Source organism: Elephas maximus, chromosome 13 (genome assembly GCF_024166365.1).
Source record: "Elephas maximus indicus isolate mEleMax1 chromosome 13, mEleMax1 primary haplotype, whole genome shotgun sequence".
In the NCBI taxonomy this organism is placed as follows: Eukaryota; Metazoa; Chordata; class Mammalia; order Proboscidea; family Elephantidae; genus Elephas; species Elephas maximus.
Genome location: NC_064831.1, coordinates 105,262,030 through 105,281,263, shown reverse-complemented (window position 1 = coordinate 105,281,263; position 19,234 = coordinate 105,262,030). Strand labels below are relative to the sequence as shown.

Below are 19,234 nucleotides of genomic sequence, written 5' to 3'. Positions count from 1 at the left end.
CAAATGCTTTAGTCTTACGCTGCCAGGGAGCCACGGAGTGCCATTTGTATTTAAAAATAAAGAGCCATGAAATGTTTATAAGTAGTAAACCCTATCAGAATTATACATTTTGGTTATGGGTCTGAATTTTATACTAAGGAAAGATAAGTTAAAATTATTATTGTATTTTATTCCTACCTTTTGCTTTTCTGAGCATAGCATAAAACCTAAACTCTAGACCTGTATCTTCTGTTGTGATGTTTGGTGTCAGGGTGGGTTGTCTGGTACTGAATCTAGAAGCTGACTGTGGAAAGCAGGAGGGGGTTTCATGGGTGCTCCTCTGTGCTCTGTGGGAGCTTCTCAACAAACCTGGTAGGTTAGGAGTCAGAGAAGTGGAAGCAGAAAGCACGTCCTTGACTTTGGTGTTGAGTAGTGATTCCCAGACTCACTCTCCCTCCAGCAGCAGTGCCCGATGTCACCCAGCCTGGCACGTGCCTCCTGCCTGAGGCGGGCTGCTGTGATGGGACTGATGGTCCGTGGCAGCCCTTGTCTCAGGCTTTGTCTTTGGCTCTTCTCCTCCCTCCTTGACATTCTTCCTCTAATAACATACTACTTCCTTTCTGTTCTTAGTACCAATCACCAGGCTTTGGCCACTATGGGCTTGGACTGTTGTTACAAGTCAGGGCTTGTCTTACCTGTAGTTCCTCTGTCCCCTCTACTTCCATGCAGAGAGCTGTCTCCTTCAAACACAAAGTGGATGATGGCTTAGCACTGCAGATTTGAACCCCGGCAGCCTGGTGCTCCCTCACTAGCAGTGTTGGTGCCCCACCTCCCCAGCATTTTTGTCCTCTCAGCCCCATACCCTTGTTTTCTGCTCATGGGACCAGAAGCACGCACTACTCTTCTAACGTGGCTTCCAGGATCTCACTCTTCACCTCCCTCCCCATCTACTGCTGGCTGCCCTTGTAGGTGTTGAAGGCAGACTTGTAAGGTAGATGCAACTGTGCAGCGGAGCCTGTCTGTAAGAGCAGTGTTAGGTTTATATCTAAAACGCAGCTTTGTACCAAGACAACGGCATGATTGTTTTTCCTTCCAGACGTTTTTGCTGGATTACTCCTTTAACAAGATCATCTGTCGTTTTGGACCAGTTGAAGTCCCTTTTGTAAAGCAGAGGGGCAGCAGCCTGTCTTTGGAGTCTCACAGGCTCTCCTGCTCAGTGCTCCCTGAGGTGGTACTGCTGCTGACACGTCTGGGCAGGGAAGCTAGCCACAGCCAGGGGGTGTGAGCCGTGTTTCTGATTTCAGTTCCTGTTGTGAGCTTTTAATACTCTCTCTTCTTTTTTTTTTTTTTTAAACACACACACTCTCTTTTCTTTCCTTTTTTTTTTTTTTTTAACAGAGATGACTTGTTTAATTTTACACCCCTCTCTCCCTCTCACAGAAACATTGCTTCTCAGACTGTGGCCAGATTGAAAGATGCTGCTCGCCGAATCTCGTTGTGTCTGGACTTTGAGCAGCAGCAGAGTCGTGAAAGATCTGCTTCCTTGGACTTGTTACTGCGCTTTCAGCGTTTACTTATCAGTAAACTTTATCCAGGAGAGAGTATTGGTCAGAGCTCAGATATTTCTAGTAAGTTGCTTAAAATATGGAAATGTCTTGTATTTTAGTCTGCCCATTGGTATGCTCAGATGTGTAGTTCTTACACTATTAAATGCACCAAATTTAGGGGACTTATAAGATTTCATTTTACATCTGGTTTTTTGTTGTTGATTATTCCTATATTGGACTCAGTAATATTTTTTATTTTATTGTCTCAAGATTGAAACTCTTTAGACATCAGAAGTAGCACCCTTTATGTTCACTTTAGTCTTGTAGAAGATTCATCAGAGCTGTTCTACGTGTTAGTTACGGAATGTTGGAGACTAACATAATATAGGAGCTAAACAGTAACGTTCTACTTAGTATGTCGCATTGGGAAGTCAGCCGGGTACCATAGGGGGACTCGTCATTGTAGGAAGACTGGGTTTCAGTTATAGGGCCATGGTTTGTTAGCTGTTTGACATTGGACTAAGCTAGTCTCCTGGGGGCCGTAGATTTCTCATTTACAAAACCGGCAACATGCCTTTGGGTGCCTTGTGAGGATTGAAATTGGATAATGTGTATGGGCCCAGCACTGTGCATGCCAAACGGTCGCTGCTGCTTCCCACATGCGTTCAAGGTCACCTCTGTGCTCCATATGTGTAGCTTCCTCTGGCAAGAGCAGAAAGGTCTGCTGCTTGTTGTCAGTGTTTTTATAGCTAGTTTTTATTCTCGTGAAACGATGTGGCTGTGTCCTGAAGAAAGTTAGGCACTTGTAAATGCTGAAAATGTCCAGGTTGAAGTAGGTGAATTTGTACTGTAAAAGTGATACTCATCAGAAAGACACGAAGCCAAAAGGATCATAAAGTTATTAAGAACCATGTAGGAAGAAAAGGGGAAGATTTGATAAGACTGAAAAATGGCTAACTTTGTTCCTTGGGAGTAGTTTACAAGCTTTAAGACTTGGATTTTGAAAACAAACATTTGTGTATTGGATGTAAAGTTTTTAAAATTTATTAAATTATAACTTTAGTATTTATATACCCAAACTTTCCGGGTAGCATGTAGCATAGTGTATAAAATTTGACATATTCAGATTCACTGTCCCTTAAGTTACATGAAACAAAAGGAACCAAGGACTAAGAGTTAATGTGCTCCTATTGAGAAAGTATTACTGATAAAAAGATGTCTAGGTGATGGGGAATATTGGAGATTTTCAGTTTGTTTACAAAGTAACGTGAAAATGAAATTTCCTAAATCATTTTTCAAGGTCCTGAGCTAATGGGTGTTGGTTCCTTGCTGAAAAAGTACACAGCCCTACTCTGCACACACATTGGAGATATACTGCCTGTAGCAGCTAGCATTGCTTCTACTAGCTGGCGGCACTTTGCAGAAGTGGCCTGTATCATGGAAGGAGACTTCACCGGTACTGTTCCTATTTCTATCCTGTGCTCAAGTACTTATTTTAGAAGATTGATGAAAGTTGAAATGTCTCATTTCCTGATAAAGCAACATGTGGTTTACTCGTTAAATTTCCTAGTCCTACTGCCCTCTTTCCTTTTCCTTTTTAGTTACTAACAATTCTGTTATTAAGCCACCTGGTGTGTGAATCCTATCACTGTGAATTTAATTAGTGATTTAGGTTTATAATGCCAGTATTAGCACTTCAGTAATGAGGTTGATGGAAGTTGTCTAATTTTAGCTTTGTGATGTAAAAATTAGTTGCCCTGTCAGAAACTTAATAAATTCTAATATTACTTAGTATTTATTTAAGTTAATCTTGTAATGTTAGAGCATATAATTGAGTGCCTTTTTATGATGGCATATGTAGCAGATAAACATTTATTTATTTGAATAAAAGACTCTTTAGATAATAGTTCTGTGTCGAAGAGTATTTTTGAAAATTATTTTTGTAACTCAAAGGGTTCTGTTTCAGAATGAAAGATAAAATAACCCTGTAAAACTATGCTCAACGATAAAGCTTTACTTGTTTTTCAGTTTATCAGAATTTAAAGACAGAGGTAGTTTGTAAGTGATTTTATAATAAATTTCATGCTTTTTTTTCCTTTTTCTGTTTTAATGTAGGTGTTCTCCTTCCAGAACTAGTAGTGTCTATAATGCTTTTGCTCAGTAAAAATGCTGGGCTCATGCAAGAGGCTGGAGCTATCCCTCTGTTGGGTGGCCTGTTAGAACACCTGGACCGGTTCAATCACCTGGCACCGGGAAAAGAAAGGGACGATCATGAAGATTTGGCCTGGCCTGGCATAATGGGTATAGCATTTTAATTTTTAGTACTTTAACTGAGAAAAGTGTTGTCCTAGCTTAACCTGTTCTTAACTTCCTATTTGAAAGAATACAAAGGAAGACTAATTATTTGCATTTCCACTGATAGTAATATAAGTGGAAAGATAATCCAAATCAGAAAAGATTTGGGTTACGTTTAAGGGAGATTTTTATGTAAGCAGTGGGTGTTAAATCCTAAAATGAACTATTCTAGAAAGTTCTGGAAAACCCTTTCCTGGAAGGTGCTGTCGAGGTACTTAGATGTGGTCCAACCTAGGAGGCAGAAATTGGTATGGGTGATGCCATAAAGGTATTGATGTTAACAGGCACTGTCTGTAGTACACACCTTACGAAGGGAAAGGTTCCAAGCTTTGGTGGTTTTGACTCCAAGCCTGAGTTACCATAGTCTGTGTCATTCTGGTTTCCCGCACGTTCAGAATTAATAGACGTTGTGATTGAGGGACATGATACACTTTTCATCTTATATGAAAGCTCAGTCTAGGTGGGATTTTTATTCTGCCATTTCAGACAGGCATCTTTATAACACAGAAGTTTAATACAAGAGTAGCAGTTGTCCTGAGGACAGTGGCCTTGGGGTGTCTTTCAGTCTGTCTAGCTATCTGTCAGGTACTGTGCCAAACGTAGTAAGTTATTTTTTAAACAGATAATACTTCCAGCACCATTCATCTACGTTTATTTAAGAATGAACTTGAATGGGCTTTTGTTATTTTTGTATCTACTGAATATGGTTGAGGGTATTTAATTTGCTCAAAAGTTCAAACATACACATTTTAAAGCCTTTTCTATCGTGAATATAACACATACTGAAAAGTGCACAGGGCGGCTCTGTGATGTAACATCCCCTGGGTCAAGAAACAGGATGAACTCAGTGCTGGAACTTTCCCTGCGAGCATTATCTTTGCATCCCACAGTTTTTTTGATAAGCTTATTTTTATTTTCACTTAGTTCAAAATATTTTTAAGTTACCGAGACTTCTCTGACTTGTGTGCTATTTAGAAGTTTGTTGTTTGATCTCCAGATATTTTCAGATTTTTCAGCTGTCCCTGTGTTACTGATTTCTAGTTTAATTTCATTGTGGCCTGAAAGCATATTTTGATTTCTGTTACTTTAAATTTGTTAACCTATGTTTTATGGCTCAGAATGTGGTCTGTCTTGGTGAGTGTTTCATGAGAGTTTGAGAACAATGTGTATTCTGTTATTGATGGGTGAAGTATTGTATAAACGTCAGTTAGATCCAGTTTGTTGGTGGTGCTGTTCAGCTCACCTGTATCTTTTGTGATTTTCTGCCTGCTGAATCTGTCAGTTACTGATTGAGTGGTGTTGAAGTCTCCAGCTGTAGTGGTGGATTTGTTTATTTCTCCTTGCATTTCTATCAGTTTTTGCCCTAGGTATTTTGGTGCATTGTTGCTAGGCACATACACATTCAGGATTGTTAGGTCTTAGAGAATTGACCCCTTTGTTATTATGTAATGCTCCCTTTTATCACTGATAATTTTCCTTGCTTCGAACTCTGCTTTGTCTGAAATTAATATAGCTACTCTAGCTTTCATTTGATTAGTATTAACATGCTATCATGGTATATCATTATCCATCCATGTACTTTTTTTTCCTCTCCCAGTCATTGATTGTTTTGGGAAGTACATCACTAGGCCTTTCTTCTGAAGTGCCTGCGGTTGATTCAAGGCACCAACCTTTCTCTTAGCAGCAGAGTGCCACCTCTGCATGGATTCTATCCCTTTATTTCTAATCTATCTTTTTATATTTAAAGTGGGTTTCTTATGGACAACAGGTAGTTGGATCTTGTTTTTTTATCCACACTTGAAAGTCTTTGTCTTTGAATTGGTGTGTTTAGATAGACCATTCAGATTTAAAATGACTATATTATAGTTTCCCCCATGTATCTGTCAGTTTGCTGTACTGTGGGGGCTTGTGTGTTGCTGTGATGCTGGAAGCTATGCCACCGGTATTCAGATACCAGCAGGGTCACCCATGGAGGACAGGCTTCAGCTGAGCTTTCAGACTAAGACAGACTAGGAGAACGACCTGGCAGTCTACTTCTGAAAAGCATTAGCCAGTGGAAACCTTATGGATAGCAGCGAAACATTGTCTGATATAGCGCTGGAAGATGAGCCCCTGAGGTTGGAAGGCACTCAAAAGATGACTGGGGAAGAGCTGCTGCCTCAAAGTAGAGTCGACCATAATGATGTGGATGGAGTAAAGCTTTTGGGACCGTCATTGGCTGATGTGGCACGACTCAAAGTAAGAAGAAACAGCTCCAAACATCCATTAATAATCAGAATGTGGAATGTATGAAGTATGAATCTAGGAAAATTGGCATATGATCAGGAACCGATGGTACTGAAGGAAGAAGTCCAAGGTGCCCTGAAGGCATTGGCGAAAAACAAGGCTCCAGGAATTGATGGACTATCAACTGAGATGTTTCAACAAACAGATGCAACGCTGGAGGTGCTCACTCGTCTGTGCCGAGAAATATGGGAGACAGCTTCCTGGCCAACTGACGGGAAGAGATCCATATTTATGCCTATCCCAAGAAATGTGATCCAACCGAATGTGGAAATATGTAGAACAATACCATTAATATCACATACAAGCAAGATTTTGCTGAAGATCATTCAAAAATGGCTGTGGCAGTATATTGACAGGGAACTGCCAGAAATTCAGGCTGGATTCAGAAGAGGTTGTGGAACCAGGGATATCATTGCTGATGTCAGATGGATCCTGGCCAAAAGCAGAGAATACCAGAAGGATGTTTACCTGTGTTTTATTGACTATGCAAAGGCATTCGACAGTGTGGGTCATAATAAACTATGGATAACATTGCAAAGAATGGGAATTCCAGAACACTCAGTTGTGCTCGTGAGGAAACTTTATATAGACCAAGAGGCAGTTGTTTGGACAGAACAGGGGATACTGATTGGTTTAAAGCCAGGAAAGGTGTGCGTCAGGGTTGTATTCTTTCACCATACCTATTTAATCTGTATGCTGAACAAATAATACGAGAAGGGTCGCTATGAGTCAGAACCCACTCGAAAGCACCTAACAAGAACAATTATTATAGTAGGTTTCATATCTACCATATTTATGTCTGTTTTCTATTTGTTGCCTTTGTTCTTTATTTCTTTTTTGTCCTCTATTTCTGGTTTCTGCTTTCTCTGGTTTTATTTGAGCATTTTATATGATTCCATTTTCTTTCCTCTCTTAGCATATCAGTTATATTTGTCCCAAAAAATATTTGGTAATTGCCCTAGAGGTTGCAGTGTACATTTAAAATTAACCTGAGTCCATTTTCTAATAACACTGTGCCAGTTTGTGCGTAGCATAGGTGCCTTATAACAGATGCCTCCCTTCTGTCTTTTATAACTTTTATTTATAACTATAAACATTGGGTACATTGTTACTATTATTTCAGACAAATTATTCATTGGGTTAATTAAGAAAAAGAAAAATAGTTCATGTTAACTCCACGTATTTCTTCTTGAACTGTCTTCCTTTCTTTATGTATATCCGAGTTTCCTATCTATATTATTTTCCTTCTCTCTGAAGAACTTTTAACATTTTTTGCAAGGCAGGTTTAGTTGCAATATATTCCTGCATTTTTTTCTTTCCCCTGAGAGTGCCTTTATTTGTCCTTCACTTTTTCTTTAATTGTGCTTTAAGTGCAAGTTTACAAACCAAGTCAGTCTCTTGTACAAAAATTTATATACATCTTGCTGTATATTTCTAATTGCTCTCCCCCTAATGAGAAAGCACACTCCATCCCTCAACTCTGTGTTTTCGTGTCCATTTGGCCAGCTTCTGACACCCTCCGCCCTCTCATCTGCCCTCCAGACAGGACATGCCAACATAGTCTCATGTGTCTACTTGATCTAGGAAGCTCACTCTTCACCAGTATCATTTCTATCCCATTGTCCAGTTCAATCCTTGTCTGAAGAGTTGGCTTTGGGAATGGTTCCTGTCTTGGGCTAACAGAAAGTCTGGGAACCATGACCACTGGGGTCCTTCTAGTCTCAGTCAGACCATTAAGTCTGGTCTTTTTATAAGAAATTGGGGTCTGCATCCCACTGCTCTGCTGCTCCCTCAGCAGTTCTCTGTTGTGTTCCCTGTCAGGGGAGTCATTGGTTGTAGCCAGGCACCATCTAGTTCTTCTGGTCTCAGGCTGATGTAGTCTCTGGTTTATGTGGCCCTTTCTGTCTCTTGAGGTCATAATTACCTTGTGTCTTTGGTTTTGTTCATTCTCCTTTGCTCCAGGTGGGTTGAGACCAATTGATGCATCTTAGATGGCTGCTTGCTAGAGTTTAAGACCCCAGACGCCAGTCTTCAAAGTGGGATGCAGAATGTTTTTTTAATAGATTTTATTATGCCAGTTGACTTAGATGTCCCCTGAAACCATGGTCCCCAAACCCCTGCACCTGCTACGCTGGCCTTTGAAACATTCAGTTTATTCTGGAAACTTCTTTGCTTTTGGTTTAGTTCAGTTAATGCTGACCTCACCTGAACTGTGTGTTGCCTTTCTCTGCACCTGAAATAGTTCTTACCTACTATTTAATTAGTGAATACCTCTCTCTCCCCCTCCTTCCTTCCGCACTCTCGTAACCATCAAAGAATATTTTCCTCTCTGTTTAAACTATTTCTCGAGTTCTTTTAATAGTTGTTTTATGCAATATTTGTCCTTTTGCAACTGACCAATTTTACTCAGTATGATGCCTTCCAGATTCCTCCATGTTATGAAATGTTTCACAAAGTCATCACCATTCTTTATCGGTGCATAGTATTCCATTGTGTGAATATACCATAATTTATTTATCCATTCATCCGTTGATGGGCACATTGGTTGCTTCCATCTTGTTGCTATTTTAAACAGTGCTGCAGTGAACATGGGTGTGCATGTATCTGTTCCTGTAAAGGCTCTTATTTCTCTAGGATATATTCCAAGGAGTGGGATTGTTGCGTCGTATGGTAGTTCTATTTCTAGTTTTTTAAGGAAGCACTGCATCGATTTCCAAAGTGGTTGTACCATTTTACATTCCCACCAGCAGCATAGAAGTGTTATTTCTCCACAACCTCTCCAACATTTATTATTTTTTGTTTTTTGGATTAATGCCAGCCTTGTTAGGGCGAGGTGGAATCTCGTTGTAGTTTGATTTGCATTTCTCTAATGGCTAAAGATGGTTTGCATATCCTCATGTATCTGTTAGCTACCTGAATGTTTTCTTTAGTGAAGTGTCTGTTGTTACCTTTTGCCCATTTTTTAATTGGGTCATTTGTCTTTTTGTAGTTGAGTTTTTTTAGTATCATGTAGATTTTAGAGATCAGGCGCTGATGGGAAATGTCATAGCTTAAAACTTCTTCCAGTCTGTAGGTAATCTTTTTTACTCTTTTGGTGAAGTCTTTGGATGAGCATAGGTGTTTGATTTTTAGGCATTCCCGATTAGTTTCTCTTCTGCATTGTTAGTAATGTTTTGTATACTGTTTATGCAATGTATTAGGGCTCCTAACGTTGTCCCTGTTTTTTCTTCCCCGATCTTTATCTTTTTAGATTTTATATTTAGGTCTTTGATCCATTGTGACTTAGTTTTTGTGAATGGTGTGAGGTATGGGTCTTGTTTCATTTTATTACAGATGGATATCTAGTTATGCCAGCATTATTTGTTAAAAGGATTGTCTTTTCCACATTTAACTGACTTTGGGCCTTTGTGAACTACCAGCCACTCATATGTGGATGGGTTTATGTCTGGATTTTCAATTCTGTTTCATTGGTCTATGTATCTGTTGTTGTACTGGTACCAGGGTGTTTTGACTACTGTGGCAGTATAATAGTTTGTAAAATCAGGTAGAGCGAGGCCTCCCACTTAGTTCGTCTTTTTCAGCAATGATTTACTTATCCGGACCCTCTTTCCCTTCCATGTGACGTTGGTGATTTGTTTCTCCATCTCATTAAAAAATGATGTCGGAATTTGAATCGGAATTGCATTGTATGTATAGATTGCTTTTGGTAGAATAGACATTTTTACAATGTTATGTCTTCCTATCCTTGAGCAAGGTATGTGTTTCCACTTACGTAGGTCTCTTTTGGTTTTCTGCAGTGGTGTCTTGTAGTTTTCTTTGCATAATTCTTTTACATCTCTGGTAAGATTTATTCTTAAGTATTTTATCTTCTTGGGGGCTACTGTAAAGGTATAGATTTGGTGATTTCCTCTTCAATGTTCTTTTTGTTGGTGTGGAAGAATCCAACTGATCTTTTTGTATGTTTATCTTACATTCTGATACTCTGCTGAACTATTAGTTTCAGTAGTTTTCTTGAAGATTCTGTAGGGTTTTCTGTGTATAAGATCATGTCATCTGCAAATAGAGATACTTTTCCTTCTTTCTTACCAACCTGGATGCCCTTTATTTTTTTATCTAGCCTAATTGCTCTGGCTAGGACCTCCAGCACAGTGTTGAATAAGAGTGATGATAACGGGCATCCTTGTCTGGTTCCTGATCTCAAGGGGAGTGCTTTCAGACCCTCTCCGTTTAGTGTGATGTTGGCTATTGGCTTTGCATAAATGTCCTTTTTTATGTTTAGGAATTTTCCTTCTATCCCTATTTTGCTGAGAGTTTTTATCATGAATGGGTGTTGAACTTTGGCAAATGCCTTCTCTGCAGCAGTTGGTAAAATCATGTGATTCTTGTCCCTTGTTTTATTTATGTGATGGATTACATTGTTTTTCTAGTGTTGAACCATCCTCGCATACCTTCTATGAATTCTACTTGGTCATGGTGAGTTATTTTTTTGATACATTGTTGAATCCTATTGGCTAGAATTTTGTTGAGGATTTTTGCATCTACATTCATGAGGGATATAGGTCTGTAATTTTTTTTTTTTGTCGTGGCCTTACCTGGTTTTGGTATCAGGGACATGCGGGCTTCATAGAATGAGTTTGGCAGTATTCCGTCCTTTTCTGTGCTGTGAAATACATTTAGTAGTAGTGGTGTTAACTCTTTTCTGAAAGTTTGGTAGAACTCTGCAGTGAAGCTACCTGGGCCAGGGCTTTTTTGTTATTGGGAGATTTTTCATTACCCTTTTCAATCTCTTCTTTGTTTATGGGTCTATTTAGTTGTTCTGTCCCTGTTTGTGTTAGTTCAGGTAGGTAATGTGTTTCTAGGAATTCATCTGTTTTCTCTAGGTTTTCAAATTTGTTAGAGTACATTTTTTCATACCAATCTGATATGATTCTTTTAATTTCAGTTGGGTCTGTTGTAATATCGCCCACCTCATATCTTATTCAGGTTTTTTGCTTCCTCTTCTATTTTTCTGTTGTCAGTTGGCCAGTGGTTTATCAATTTTGTTGATTTTTTTTCAAAGAACCAGGTTTTGGTCTTATTAATTCTTTCAATTTTTTTTTTTCTGTTTCATTTAGCTCTGCTCTAATTTTTATTATTTGTTTTCTTCTGGTGCCTGAGGGCTTCTTTTGTTGCTCTCTTTCTATTTTTTCAAGTTGTAGTCATAATTACTTGATTTTGGCCCTTTCTTCTTTTTAGGTATGTGCATTTATTGATATAAATTGACCTCTGAGCACTGCTTTCTCTGTGTCTCAGATTTTGATAGGAAGTGTTTTCATTCTCATGGGATTCTGTGAATTTCTTTATTCCATCCTTAATGTCTTCTATTACCCAGTCTATTTTTGAGCAGGGTATTGTTTAGTTTCCATGTGTTTGTTTTCTTTTCCTGTCTTTTGTTGTTACTGATTTCTACTTTTATGACCTTATGTTTAGAAGCGATGCTTTGTAATATTTCAATGTTTTGGATTCTGCAAAGGCTTGCTTTATGACCTAATATATGGTCTATTCTAGAGAATATTCCATGTGCATTAGAAAAGAAAGTATATTGGGCTGCTGTTGGGTGGAGTGCACAGATTACACGGAAGACCCACGACAGGATTTGCACATATTACATGGAAGCACCAGGACACTTTATATAAGGTGCTTGAGCATCAGTGGGTTTGGTATCCAAGAGGTGGAAGGGGGTTTGGAACCAATCCCCCACAGATACCGAGGCATGACTCTATTGGTGATCTTGGTTTGGTGTTTTGATAAATATTTGTAAGTGAGATTTGCCTGTAGTTTTCTCTTCTAATGCATTACAAGTTACTGATAACCACTATGCCTGCATCAGGCCTGGAGGAAGACTCATTAACAAGCTGCGTTATGCAGATGACACAACCTTGCTTGCTGAAAGTGAAGAGGACTTGACGCACTTACTAATGAAGATCAAAGATCACAGCCTTCAGTATGGATTACACCTCAACATAAAGAAAACAAAAATCCTCACAACTGGACCAGTGAGCAACATCATGATACATGGGGATGAGGTTGAAGTCGTCAATGATTTCATTTTACTTGGATCTACAATCAACAGCCATGGAACCAAAGCAAAAAAACCAAACCCATTGCTGTCTAGTCGATTCCAACTCATAGCAACCCTGTAGACCCATGGAAGCAGCAGTCAGGGAATCAAACAGTGCGTTGCATTGGGCAAATCTGCTGCAAAAAACCTCTTTACGGTGACACCTTGGCTTTTGAACACTTTAAAGACTATGGTATACCTGACCCAAGTTGTGGTATTTTCAGTTGCCTCGTATACGTACCAAAGCTGGGCAATGAATAAGGAATACCAAAGAAGAATTGATGTCTTTGAATTACGGTGTTGGCAAAGAATATTGAGTATACCATCACTGCCAGAAGAATAAACAAATCTGTCTTGGAAGAAGTACAACTAGAATGCTCCTTAGAAGCATGGATGGTGAGACTGTGTCTCACATACTTTGGACATTATCAGGAGGGACCAATCCCTGGAGAAGGACATCATGCTTGGTAGAGAGTCAGTGAAAAAGAGGAAGACTCTCAGCGAGATGGATTGACGCAGTGGCTGCAAGAGTGGGCTCAAGCATCACAACGGTTGCAAGGATGGTGCAAGGCCAGTCAGTGCTTCATTCTGTTGTGCATAGGGTCACTATGCGTCGGAAGCAACTTGATGTCACCTAATAACAACAGCATCCACTCCTCTACTAAAAAAGAAGCAGCTGTAAATCAGGAAGAGGGCAGCTTCCTTGCAACCCCTGTTAATTTCTGTTTACAGTCTGTTCAGCTGAGAATATTAGAGTCGGGGAGAAACTAGCTGATGAATTAGGTAATAAGAAAACAGAATCAAGAGTCAGGTTTTGGTACCAATTGTTCTGATATCCTCCTAGAGTGAGCTGGAGAATTTTATTTTCTTGGGAAGATATTTATAAGGTTGGTAGGATTTGTCAGGTCTTGGTCGGGAGCTATCTTTGTGAACATTTGTTTTCTCCGGCAGGGTTAGGGTGTTGTGGGAGCCCTACTTTTATTTAAAAAATTTTCAAACCTACAGAGAAGTTGCAAGGATGGTACAATGTCCATTCATGTGTTTTTAATCTGGGTCTGTGCTTATTTAATACTCTGCTGTGTTTACTTCTTTTTGTATGCACAGATGTAGAGCCATTTGAACATGAGAGAAACAGACACTATCTGCCCAGATTTTTTAGCTTCTTTCTATTGTGAACAAGTACATTTTCTGTCCCAGCCACAAAATAATGTGAGTAGTGTCATGTAAATACACGAAAACACCCAAGGTATAATTGAATAGCTCAGCAAAGTAACACAGTGTTCACATCCATGTGACTGCTGTCCCCCTGGTGAAGAAACGACAGGCTGCCATTCCGCAGATGCCCTCTGCCCCTCCAGTCACTGACCTCCTCTTCCTCGTGGGAAGAACAGGGACAGCCCTGACTCCTCCCACTGTAGCTTGTGCTTCTGACATATGGTCAGGTTTGCCGTTTGTGCTGCTCGAGTGGTTTTATTCTCTCTCATTCTGTATCCTTGCTGAATTTGTAACAGAGAGAGATATTGATCTCCCAGTGTGACTGTGGATTTGATTGTTTTCTTCTTGTAGTTCTTTCACACAGTTTGCTGTTTAATTTTATGTATGTGTCTATCGATTGATTGATTGATTTTGGTTTCTGTATATGCAGAGTCGTTTTTTACAGGTCAGAACTGTAGAAATAACGAGGAGGTGACGCTCATCCGCAAAGCTGACTTGGAGAACCACAATAAGGATGGAGGTTTCTGGACGGTGATTGATGGGAAAGTATATGACATCAAAGACTTTCAGACACAGTCTTTAACGGGAAATAGCATTCTTGGTAAGGCACTGTTTTTTACTCCAACATGAAAAGTTTCAGCACGTGTCATTTGAAGCAGAGCATTTGGCTTATAAGTGATCCGTTCAGTATTGTCCCAGCCTTCACACATTTTAATGTATCTACGACTTTGGTGCCTGTCTTGTCAACTAATTCAAGCACATTTCAAGAATTTCTCATTGTTACACATTTTATTGAAACACATGGTTCTGAGTTGGCCTAGGCAGCCGTGGGAGGGGCTGAGAGATCTTATACTTAGGGGTTCCTCACTTTTGAGTTAACCAGCCGTTTCTGTTATAGATGTTTAGGCAAATTGTGTTGAAGTCATACTGCTTTGTAATTACTACTTTTTTTCTTTTTCGTTCCAGCTCAGTTTGCAGGGGAAGACCCAGTGGTTGCTCTGGAAGCCGCTCTGCAGTTTGAAGACACACAGGAATCGATGCATGCGTTCTGTGTGGGTCAGTACTTGGAGGTGAGACTGTGTGAGTGGTGTGCCATGGGGAGTGGCAGGGAGGGCTTCTTTGTGTGTGATACCCTAAAGGGTGCGTATCAGGTGGGTCTTTGAGGGGCATGAAGTATAAACATAAGGACACTTTAGAAGTTTTCCATAAACAAATTTACAGTTACTTGTGTTCAGATTTATGATGTGCTGATCTTGAAAAGTTATTTTAAAATTGTTGGCTCGTAAGAAATACAGGTTCTGTTCCACCAAAAAAAGAGGTTAACCTTTGGCCTCTCCCGTTTTATTGTAAGCTTATGTAGAAGTGTGGAATGACTTAGGCCTTGTATAAGAAATGTGTATTTTTTGTGTGAAGAACTATGTGGAAGGATAATTGTTTAGAGTAAAATATGTCCTTCCCACATATTCATGGTCATTAGAATTTATATGTTGGGATTGGCTTTCTAGGTATGTACATGGAGTAAAATTCACTGAATGCCACAAGAGCAGAGCTAATGGCATTTTATGATGGGGAAAATTACTTTGCTTATAAATTGTCTAATGTGACTGGAAAAATTTAAAGTTATCATTATATGGACTCTTGCTTTGTTTTTTTACCAGGCTTTTTTTTTGTTAGAATATATTTCTGGTACATGTACAGTCACGGATCAGTTACTTAGGAACCAGCAATCATTATGTCATGTTTTTGTTTCTCTCTGGGTTCATTATGCATGTGATAATTGACTATATTTTGTGAAGCACTGTGCACAGTCACTCTGGGAACTTCTGTTTGGTTCCTTAAGGAATTCTCTGACTAAGGCCTTTATCTGTGCTTTGGATTTTCTACCAGCAGAGCTGTGTGTCTGCGTCCTGCTTTGTAGGGTGTGTGGTTGATGTGGCGTCTGTTGCATTAGTGTGGCTGCATGAGCTCATTATTACAGGGTGTAGGAATGGGGTGCCCGGGGACTCGGTTCTCTTCATCCCATCGGTAATTCTCGTGTGAGGACATAAGCTAGTACTCTTCCTGGTTTTATGTTTTTTAATTAACCCCATTTTCTCGGACTGATGATGAAATTTATTTTTCCCAGCCTGACCAAGAAGTCGTTACCATACCAGACCTGGGAAGTCTCTCTTCACCTCTTATAGACACAGAGAGAAATTTGGGCCTTCTTCTCGGATTACATGCTTCCTATTTAGCAATGAGCACACCGCTGTCTCCTGTTGAGGTTGAATGCGCCAGTAAGAAAAATTTTATTTTCTGTGAACTGATTAGCAAGTTATTTTAGTGGAACCGTAAGTGCCATTGACAGTGGGAAAGAAAGAAGAGCCACACAGTTGTTGATGATTAAAAGTAAGAATGGCCAGGCTTAACCAGTCAGTGTGAGTTTCTTTGCTGTCGTGGTCTGTGGCGACAGAGGAAGCTTCCTGGCCCGTCAGCACGTGTCCTGTGGCTGTGCTTTCTCTCACCGCATCTCCAGACATCGCACGCAGTGTGTGTTGTCTGTTCTTACTGTGAGAAGCACGTGTTTGAGGATTGTGTTTCTGCCAAACTTTGTGACAGATATTCTAGCAATGGCAGCCTTTGTAACCACCAGAAGAAATATAAATTTCTCTATGTCCCATAAGATGAGTTTAAATTTTCCTTCATGTTTTGTGCATTTCGCCATCTGTCTGTCCTCCATCCTTCCTGTAACAAGCACCTGCTGAGCAGTTCCTGTGTGCAGGTCCCCAGGCTAGACGTTCAGGGTGCAAAGATGAGTGCAGCCTGCTTCTGCCTTGAGGGTGCTCCCCGTGGGGTGATTCTGACAGTTTAAGCAGATAAGGGTGCAGTGTGATAAAGGCTCGTGTGGAGACATTTGAACTTTACTCGGGGGGAGGAAAGGCTTCACAGATGACAGTAATTGACTGAGACGTGAAATGAAATTGGAGTCCCAGCAAACTTCTTGTGGGAGAATTTGGAAAGAAACACTGTGTGAGGGGCATCACTGAGAAAAGCAGGGGTCTCGAGCTGCTCATTTATGGCAGGGCTGGGGGTGTCAGCTGGGGAGTTCAGCAGGTGAGACTGGCCGGACACGGAGTGTGTGTGCCGGGCACTGTGCTGCCTGCAGATCCCTCCAGGGGCAGCACGACTGTCCTCGTCCTGAAGATGTGAGGCACCGTGGGGAAGGACAGTGAAAAGGGGCTGTGAGCACCTGTCGGGCGGAGGCCTGATCCTCTCTAGGGATGAGCCAGTGGATGAGCTGTGTCCTTGAACAACAAGCACGAGGACCCCAGGTGTTCGAAACAGAGCCAGGGAGGGTCATGATCAGATTGTGTTTTATAAACATTAATGTAGCAGTCTGCAGAGTGCAAATCAGAATTCTCAAGGGAATAACACTGAGGGCATCCCAGATTTGATTGCTTGGGTTTTAGGAGAGTATTTTGATAACACAGTTATTAGGGAAAATGTAGTGATGGAGACACTGATTGCTTACTTTTTTGGTAAATTTCCCTCTAGTTATCACAAGCAGTTACAATCAGCATTCCCATTTGACCTGACGGCTGGCGTATTCTTCTCTGACCGGGCCTATCCCGTGTTGTACAACACAGGCATCTCCCTCAGTGTTTATTGGATTGCTGTGTCTTTAATGAGCCATCCTTTTAAAAAAAGTTGTATACCGTGTGTTAAATATACTCTTGTTCTTCCTACTTTATGTAGCCTGCCCTTAGGATTTTTTTTTTTAATTTTTAACCCCCTCACCTGTGTCATTCCTCAGCTGGATTTTCCTGTCTCTGTCTTATTCTCTGTCTCGGCTCAGTTGTTCCCACAGGGAGGCTTTCCTGACCCTCAGGGGAGCTCAGGTCTTTCTGCTGCACACTCCCTCACGCCCGGTAGTACTTTGTTGCATACAGTTATTTCAGTTGTTCCCACAGGGAGGCTTTCCTGACCCTCAGGGGAGCTCAGGTCTTTCTGCTGCACACGCCCTCACCCCCGGTAGTACTTTGTTGCACACAGTTATTTCAGTTGTTTCCACAGGGAGGCTTCCCTGACCCTCAGGGGAGCTCAGGTCTTTCTGCTGCACACGCCCTCACTCCCGTAGTACTTTGTTGCACACAGTTATTTCAGTTGTTCCCACAGGGAGGCTTCCCTGACCCTCAGGGGAGCTCAGGTCTTTCTGCTGCACACGCCCTTATCCCCGTAGTACTTTGTTGCACACAGTTGTTGAGGTTTAGCGATGAGTTGTGTAAGTGGTGCTTTGGTGCTGGCCTCCTTGTTAGAATGTGGAGTCCCCATCCTCACATGGTGTCTTTGGAGCCAAAACAGCCCCATGTAGGATATCTAGTAAATGTTGGACCTGTGTAAGGCGGAAGCATGTCAGAGAAGGAAAGCTCAAATGTTTTCCACAAAAATGAGTGATAAAAAAGTAGTAAGACTGCTGCACCCTGTTAAAGGCGGAAAAATTTTGAGGCCTGGAAAAACAAGGCAGTCCCTTGGAGTTCCGGGTCTCACAGATTTACTATATTATATTGAGTCCTGATACCATGCGTAAGGTATTTTGAATAAGCAGAAAGTGTTACCTAACTTCACGTAGGTAGAGGAATTATAAGTCAACCTGTGTAAATATGTTAGATACAGCTCTCATTTAAATGATGCCAAGTTTCGCTTCCTTAGTATCCGTTCAGCACCTTTTGCTTCAGTATTTACATGTGACTGGTGCGCTAAGCCTCTCTGTTCTGTGTGCTTGCCGTTGTCCAGAGTGGCTCCAGTCTTCTGTCTTCTCCGGAGGCCTGCAGACCAGCCAAATCCACTACAGCTACAACGAGGAGAAGGACGAGGACCACTGCAGCTCTCCTGGCGGCACTTCTGCCAGTAAATCCAGACTCTGTGCCCACAGATGGGCCCTGGGCGACCATTCCCAGGCCTTCTTGCAGGCCATTGCGGACAACAACATGCAGGACCACACTGTCAAGGTGAGCTTGCCCCTGAGGATCAGTCACAGGAAGACCTTCACCTTCGACAGCACCCACTGCTGAGTCCTACTGAATGTCCTTGTGTTCACCTGAGTACTTGATGTGTGCTTACTTCCTGGTGTTTTATTATTAACTTAGTGCAGACTTGGTTTCAAATATCACTTGGAGGGCTGGGTTTGAGGTGAGAAGCTGGTGTGATTCAGTGTGCAGGCAACATTTTAGAAACACTGCTGATAGCAGATAGAAGCTTTGGCACATTCAGGGCTGGTGCGAACCTGCAAGGATGGCTAAGACATGACCTCTTGCCACTTCTGTTGCAGGACTTTCTGTGTCAGATAGAAAGGTACTGTAAGCAGTACCACTTGACCACGCCAATCACATTTCCTCCTGAGCATCCTGTGGAAGAGGTCGGCCGCTTGCTGCTATGTTGCCTCTTGAAACATGAGGATTTAGGTATGAAGTTAAGTTTCGACGTGTTGTAGCTGAACTGTAGGTCCCTCACTCCCATGTGGTACTTGTTCATCCCTCCCCTATGTCTTTTTTTAACGTGTTTTACATACAGGTCATGTGGCATTATCTTTAGTTCATGTTGGCACACTTGGTATTGAGCAAGTAAAACACAGAACATTGCCTAAATCAGTGGTGGATGTTTGTAGAGTTGTCTACCAAGCTAAATGCTCCCTAATTAAGGTAAATAGATTTTAATTCTCTTTCTTCCGTGCCTTGCGGTTACGTGTTTAGCTATTTGTTATTAACCTGTCTTT

General features: G+C 41.0%; 1 protein-coding gene across 5 annotated transcripts in view; it reads left to right on the top strand.

Annotated features, from left to right (window-relative positions):
* Nucleotides 1-19,234, top strand: part of HERC2 (HECT and RLD domain containing E3 ubiquitin protein ligase 2) — a 316,687-nt gene that overhangs the window by 135,833 nt on the left and 161,620 nt on the right. For 4 of the 5 annotated variants that reach the window (XM_049906042.1, XM_049906044.1, XM_049906041.1 and 1 more), the window contains exons 22-30: nucleotides 1,420-1,607; nucleotides 2,827-2,982; nucleotides 3,642-3,827; nucleotides 13,913-14,083; nucleotides 14,449-14,552; nucleotides 15,608-15,758; nucleotides 18,256-18,470; nucleotides 18,791-18,923; nucleotides 19,033-19,160. In XM_049906042.1, the coding sequence (XP_049761999.1) occupies nucleotides 1,420-1,607; nucleotides 2,827-2,982; nucleotides 3,642-3,827; nucleotides 13,913-14,083; nucleotides 14,449-14,552; nucleotides 15,608-15,758; nucleotides 18,256-18,470; nucleotides 18,791-18,923; nucleotides 19,033-19,160 (1,432 nt within the window). The remainder of the gene's footprint in view (nucleotides 1-1,419; nucleotides 1,608-2,826; nucleotides 2,983-3,641; nucleotides 3,828-13,912; nucleotides 14,084-14,448; nucleotides 14,553-15,607; nucleotides 15,759-18,255; nucleotides 18,471-18,790; nucleotides 18,924-19,032; nucleotides 19,161-19,234) is intronic. The other variant, XM_049906045.1, reaches the window with a different exon arrangement.